This window comes from Cavia porcellus, unplaced genomic scaffold, assembly GCF_034190915.1.
Source record: "Cavia porcellus strain 051 isolate PalLab524CR breed Dunkin Hartley unplaced genomic scaffold, mCavPor4.1 scaffold_9, whole genome shotgun sequence".
Classification (NCBI taxonomy): Eukaryota; Metazoa; Chordata; class Mammalia; order Rodentia; family Caviidae; genus Cavia; species Cavia porcellus.
This window is the reverse complement of record NW_026947492.1, coordinates 40,150,590-40,157,223: the sequence shown is the minus strand read 5'-3', so window position 1 is coordinate 40,157,223 and position 6,634 is coordinate 40,150,590. Positions and strand designations below refer to the sequence as shown.

The 6,634-nt window shown below is 45.6% G+C and overlaps 1 protein-coding gene across 1 annotated transcript; it reads left to right on the top strand.

Annotated features, from left to right (window-relative positions):
• The first annotated feature begins 4,967 nt into the window (after nt 1-4,967).
• LOC100715051 (lysine-specific demethylase 4D-like) lies at nt 4,968-6,349 on the top strand. Its single transcript, XM_063255606.1, has 2 exons — nt 4,968-6,142; nt 6,268-6,349. Exons 1-2 carry the CDS (start codon nt 4,968-4,970, stop codon nt 6,347-6,349), a joined length of 1,257 nt encoding a protein of 418 aa, XP_063111676.1.
• The last annotated feature ends 285 nt before the right edge of the window (nt 6,350-6,634 follow it).

Here is a 6,634-nt window from a genome sequence, read left to right as displayed (position 1 = left end):
GTCATGTTTCCTATCATCTAGGCACTTTCTGAACTGATTAAGACTTATTATTTTTAATTTTTTTTAAAAATTAGTATAGGGGATCTAACTCATGACCATGTACTGGCAAGGTAGGCGCTTTTGCTGCTGAGCTAAATCCCCAGCCCTAGACTGTTTTTAATAACTAAAAACTACAAGATTTACCAAGGGCTAGACACAGAAACCCTCCTCTCCAATTTTAAGAATAGCAGGTCTAGACTCACTGCTTCTGAAGGACCCTCTCAGCCATGGAATTTAGAGACTCCTCCAGGTGATAAACATTTTGCTTAAGTGTGCTAGATCCCAGTCTGTTTCTTGCTTAGTATCTGGTGATTTCATCTCCCATTATGAGGGCTGTGGTTCCCAGTGCTGTGGAACTGTGTACTTTTAATACCAAAATGACAGGAATTAGGACTGGGGCCCTCTTTTTTCATGAGTTTGGGAAACCTTGTTTTTCCCAGAATACCAGTACACTTGGGGAAAAACATGAGTTACAGAGTTCAGGGTTTGCTCCAATAAAGACAGCCTGTGGAGCACAAGGGGTGAGATCATTTATATAGGCAAACTAAGTTTCCAGTGGGGAGACTAAATATTGGTTGAGAGGGTAAGAGGCATTTTGTACACACACTATTGGATTACAACTGATTTAAAATGGGGAGCACTTCATTGGGAAATTTACAGACTGAATACAAAGTCCAGAGCCATAATGTTTCCCAAAATGAGGGACTTAGGACCCTGTTCTCATCAGTAAGAAGAACCAGAATCAAGTTTTGAGGTGTTTACTGTCTGGGATCCACATTAGCTATACATATAAACAGCCTTAGAGCCCACAGTTTTGGAGTTTGACTTATAGTCCACTTAGCTGGAGTCTCTGATTTTGTGGGCTCGAAGTGGGAGTAATGAATCCAATGGTTCTTTTTGGCAAAGTTGATGGCCATGGAAGGACTCAAGTGACTGGATAGGGTCCTTTCCAGTGGCGCCTAGAGAAGTGTGGTGTCCCCTTCTGGTATAAATTTAATCACCAAGTTGAGCTGCCAGGGTTTCATCAGGTCTCTCAGGAATGGTCTTGTGGCCCCAGAACCAGCAGTGAATAGAGTTCAGAAGGGGCTAGAGAGCCTGTGAGGACTTAAAAAGTTCTCCATTAGTGATAGCAACCAACTTATCATCATGGACATGGGGAATCAATGAGGACAGTTGGCATCTAAGGCTCCAAAAGGAGTAATATCCAGGAGGTAGGGGGTACACCTAACATGCAGTAGGGCAAAAGGAAAGAGACACCCAGTTTTTGCCAGTCTCAAGAGCCAATTTTTAAATAGCAATTTTATTGGTCTTGTTTATCATCTCTACATGGCTTCAATTTTGAGGCAAGTAGGAACAATGTAATTTCCAATTGATTTGTAAATGTGCAGCTAAATTTTGAGTGATCTGAGCTATGAAAGCTGGGCCATTGTCAGACCCCAGGGAAGTGGGCAAACCGAATCAAGGCACTATCTCATAGTGGAGTTTCTTAGCTATGACAAGAGTTGATTCAGTCTGAGCGGCACAACCTTCAGTCCACTGGTGACTGTGTCTATGAGAACTGAGAGATATGTATGTTCCCCTCTTCCTGGGCCCATTTTGGCAAAGTCTATGTCTCAGTAGTCTCTAGGGTTAAGTTCTCATTGTCTCTTTTGTACATCAGTGGTGGCCAGCTTAGGGTTCATTTGTGGGCATTTTTAGCTGATCTCTATGGTCAGGCAAGATAACTTGTCCAGCTTGGTTCCCTCAAGTGAGTGGCCCAGTGAGTCTCCAGGATGAGCTTGTAGCCCAATGATCTGTCAGTCTTGCAGAGAAAGTTGGGGTTCTAGGCTCTTGGTTGGTCTCACATCTGAATCTGAATGCGATGTAACATGGGTATGGGGAGAGCTGGGAGGAGTGTTATAGGTTTCTCTGATTTTAGTGTCATCTCAAGGAGGGCATTTTCATGAGGTATTTGGGGTCTTCTCACTGGTACCTCAAACAGTGTTTAATGACAACCTTTTGGAACAACCAAATGGCAGCGAGGTCTAAGATCTTGGGGGCATTCTTTTTTTTTTTTTTTTTGTGTCTTTTTGAGACAGGGTCTCACTATGCAGTTCAGACTGGCCTTGAGCTCACTTTGTAGCCCAGGCTGGTCTTGAAATCCCAATGACCCTCCTGCCTTAGCCTCCGCAGTGCTGGGATTAATGGCATGAGCCACCACACCTGGCTCTTGGGGGCATTCTTAATCTTTGTTCCTGCTGAGTTTAATAGCCCTCTTTCCTGATAAATGACCCCATGCATATGGATGGTGGCAAGGGTGTACCCTTTCTCCTCATCTTAGGGCTTGAGTAAGGGCTATCAGTTTGTCTGCCAAGATGAAGTTCCCAAACCTAAAGCTTGGGCCCCTAGTACCTCAGTCTCAGTAGTCACCACTCTTCCTGCCACCTGAGTACCTTGGTTGAGGTAACTGCTGCCATCTTTGAGAAGGATGGCTTCAGGCTGGACAAGCAGGACCTCTGTCAGGTAAATTCACAGGTTTGAAACTGAGTCAATAATGTCCAAACAATTATGTATCCTCATTGGGTGATCATTATCTGGCAGGAGAGTCACTGGATTGAGAGCAGAGGTAGACAGGAACTCGATGTAGGGAAAGCTTGTTCCTTTAGCTCAGTCCAGGTCTCAAGTCCTGTGGATCTTCTTGGTAGCTGAAGAACTTTTGGGCTATCTTCACTTACTCTGAGAGTTTTTTACCTTTAAATCTTTTTACTCTTTGAAGCTTTTTTCTGATATTAGGGTGCTACAGGGAGACAAATATGATAATTGGGACACATCTATTCTCAGGTGCCTATAAAGGTCCTTAGGAGGTGCTCCAAGAATGTGGATGGAGCATTGTGAGAGCCCTAACTTTCCTCTGTTTAGAAAGATTAGTTGGATTCCGTGTGGCTGCTTTTAAAAGCACCCAAATGAGTCTGCTGAAAACATAGGAGAGCCTCCCTACTTCGGAATAGGAGAAGCTGTTGGAAGCTCTTGGGGGGGGGGGGGAAACAGGGTCTCAGAATGGAAGCCCAGAGAAGGGGCAATGCAGTGGGACTGGCTTGTGCCAGCCAGGGAAGCCATGCTGGTGACATATTGTTGGCCCTGGCAAGCTGGAAGCCCCCATTGCCCCTGCATGCAGCATGGATTTTGGCTTTGGCTCAATTCTGACTCTTCTCAGGTCTCCCCTGTGTGGTTGCTTGTGTTGCTGCTGCTGGGCCAGGAGTCCCTGGGCAGGAACCATTTAGGGCATTGTTCTCAGGCTCATTACACACCATTGTTGAAGGACCAAGGGAGCTCTGAAGTAATTTCTGCTGTGGGAGCCTGGAGACATCTGTGACTCAGATTTCAGGGTTCAGGGACACACAGGGAGTTTGGGGCCTGCAGATGGAGACAAGTAAGCTCTTTCCCTGGGGGACCAGCTGGATGGGTGCCCAAGGGGGTGGAGGCAGAGGAACCTGCAGTGGCAGTGCTATTGTTTTTCAGAGATTTGAGATAGACCTGCTAATACAAAGAGAGATAGATTCCCTTTCTGAGGCCATGAGACCCTGAAAGCAGGCCATTTAAATTCACAAAATGTTTGGAGCTTCCCTAGATAAACAGGTTTGCCATAGGAAGAGATTTTTCAACAAAATTCCTGAAAATGATTAAGAATGCATTGCAGGGGCAAAAGAGAAGCAGAAGCAGACTGACACAGCTGACAATAACAAACACTAAGCCAGTGACAAACAAGATTTACAAAACAAAGACAGAGACCAACAGACTGACACTGAAAACCAGTTTGATCTGATGACCAACAAGTCCCAGCCAACATCTCAGTCTGGATCAGTCTCAGAGACTTGAATGTTGCATCCAGCATCTCCAAAAACTCCCAAGGACACCCAACAAAAACCTAAAATAGCCTTACCTGTAAGGATCTGGACAGCTGGATCCGAATTAGTGTTCAGGGTTTTGATTTGAGTTTCTGTTTGCAGTGAAGATTCCTTGGCGGGTGAGAAACATCTCTAGGCAGTTCCCTCTTTGAGTAATTCACATCAAAGAAAGGCTTGGAGCTTGTAAATCCCTATTGGGGAATCCATCCCAAATGAGCCCCCAAATGAAGAGAGTTCAGAAACAATATAGGAATCCAACTAGACAAATTGATAAATTTGGAATTTAATTAGGAGAGCTCCTCAGCCACTCACGTGGACTCATTTTAGTGTCTTGCTGAATGGTCCTGAACTGGAAAATTACACAACTTTTAAACAGATAATCAAAAAAATCATCCTGTTGGAAACAATTTAGTTTGAATCTTACATTCATTTCTGGAAGACACCAGTACCTGCTTCTTGTTAACTTTTTTATCCTTAACTATTTTTTCCTGTGAATACAGCTCATTCTGCTTTACTCATGGACTTACACTGTGAGCGACTTTCCATTTTCCTGGGTCAAAAACAGGGCACTAGTTAAATGCAGGCTCAAGATGGTGTCAGTTACACCAAGGTACAAAAGATCACATCCTTTAATTTCTGCATTCACAGCTATAAAAGTTGCATATGAGAAATACTCTGAGGTTTGGAAAAGATGATTTTTTCCTATTCAAATTGGAATAAACTGTTATGGTTTTTGTTTCACATGTCAGATTTTAGAACTTAGTTTTTCTCTGTTGTTAATATCTGCAGTTTCTGATGCAAACAATTTTTTTTCAGACTTATAGACAATAGAGTACTGTGGATGAATTACCTACATGTAAAATACAATTTCTTTCAATCAAAAGGTCAAATTGAATTCCTGAAAACCAAATATAACAAAATATTTAGAAACAGAAGATAAAAAGAAGCAAGGAAAACAGGCAAGCACTTTCCATTGTCACTGGGAGTCTGCACCCACCTATGAACCTTGGGACTGTGCCTGGTAGTGCTGCTTACATTAGAGAGATGGAACCTGAGCAGTTTGGCACCCAGAAGCCAAGGTCCACAGTCATGACCTTCCGGCCAACCATGGAGGAGTTTGCAAATTTCAGCAAATACATTGCCTACATGGAATCCCAGGGTGCTCATAAAGCTGGCCTAGCCAAGGTCATTCCTCCCAAGGAATGGAGAGCCAGAGCATCTTATGACAATATCAGTGACCTCTTAATAGCCACTCCTCTGCAGCAGGTGGTCTCTGGACAGGCAGGTGTGTTCACTCAATTCCATAAAAGGAAGAAAGCCATGACAGTGCAGAAGTTCAAGCATCTGGCCAACAGTGCAAAGTACCAGGCTCCTCCGCACCAGAGTTTTGAAGATTTGGAGAGAAAGTACTGGAAGAATCACCTCTGTGGTTCCCCAATTTATGGTGCTGACATCAGTGGCTCTTTGTTTGATGAAAACACAAAGCAGTGGAACCTTGGGCACCTGGGAACCATTCTGGATCTGTTGGAGGAGGAGTGTGGAGTTGTCATCCAGGGTGTCAACACACCCTACCTCTACTTTGGCATGTGGAAGACCACATTTGCGTGGCACACGGAGGACATGGACCTCTACAGCATCAACTACCTGCACTTTGGGGAGCCCAAAACATGGTATGCAGTGCCCCCAGAGCATGGCCAACGCCTGGAGAGGCTGGCCAGGGAGCTTTTCCCAGGCAGTTCCCGAGTCTGCAGAGCATTCCTGAGGCACAAGGTGGCTCTCATCTCACCCACAGTGCTCAGGAACAATGGGATCCCCTTTAACTGCATGACTCAGGAGGCTGGGGAGTTCATGGTGACATTTCCCTATAGCTATCATGCTGGCTTCAACCACGGCTTCAACTGTGCAGAGGCCATCAATTTTGCCACCCCTCGGTGGATTGATTATGGTAAAGTGGCTTCTCAGTGCACCTGTGGGGAGGTGAAGGTCAGCTTTTCCATGGATGCATTTGTGCGCATCCTGCAACCTGAGCGCTATGAGTTGTGGAAATGTGGACAAAATGTGGTCACTGTGGAACACACTGGATGCAGGGTGCCTGTTAGGCAGGAGCTGATCTCGGGGAGGAAAGTGCGCTTTCATGGGAAGAGATCTAACTCCCAACAGAGGCACCTGCCTAGTGGGGAAGGCTTGAGTCTCAGTGATACAGAGGACCCAGGGCACAGGCACAGCACTGTTTTGCCTCCTGTGAAGAGACACTGTTCCTCCTCCAACAGTGAATTGCTTATCAACAGCTACGAGAGACCCACCCAGATCCAGTCCTTTACTCCTTCTGCTCTGCTCTCCTCAGATTTCCTTCCCTCAACAGGCAAAAGGTGCAGAGGTCGTCCTCCTCACAGATTGAAGGCTCAGGGCTCCACAATGCTGCCTGAGACTCAAGGACTCCCTATGGTGGGCACAGGGCATGCAGTTCCTAGTTCACAGGATCAGCCCTTGCTTGAAGAGGAAGCTTCAGTGGAGGAGCCCATGTCTGTGAGCACTGGGTTACAGGTTCCAGGGCAGCCTTCTGGCTGTTGTTGTGCCCCTGATCTGCAATTCCTGGGTTCCCCACTAGACCCTCAGAATCCTATGCACCCTGGTTCCTGCTTGCAGTCCCTGGACAGCATTCCAACTGATCTTCCTGAAGTTTCCTTACTGACTGCTCCTAACATAGATGT

What these genes read in the sequence shown, in the direction of transcription:
- LOC100715051 (XM_063255606.1), top strand. Translation starts at nt 4,968, where the DNA reads ATGGAACCTGAGCAGTTTGGCACCCAGAAGCCAAGGTCCACAGTCATG. An exon ending in ACAGAGGACCCAGGGCACAG is followed by an intron (nt 6,143 to 6,267) that starts GCACAGCACTGT and finishes TGCTCTCCTCAG; the next exon opens with ATTTCCTTCCCTCAACAGGC.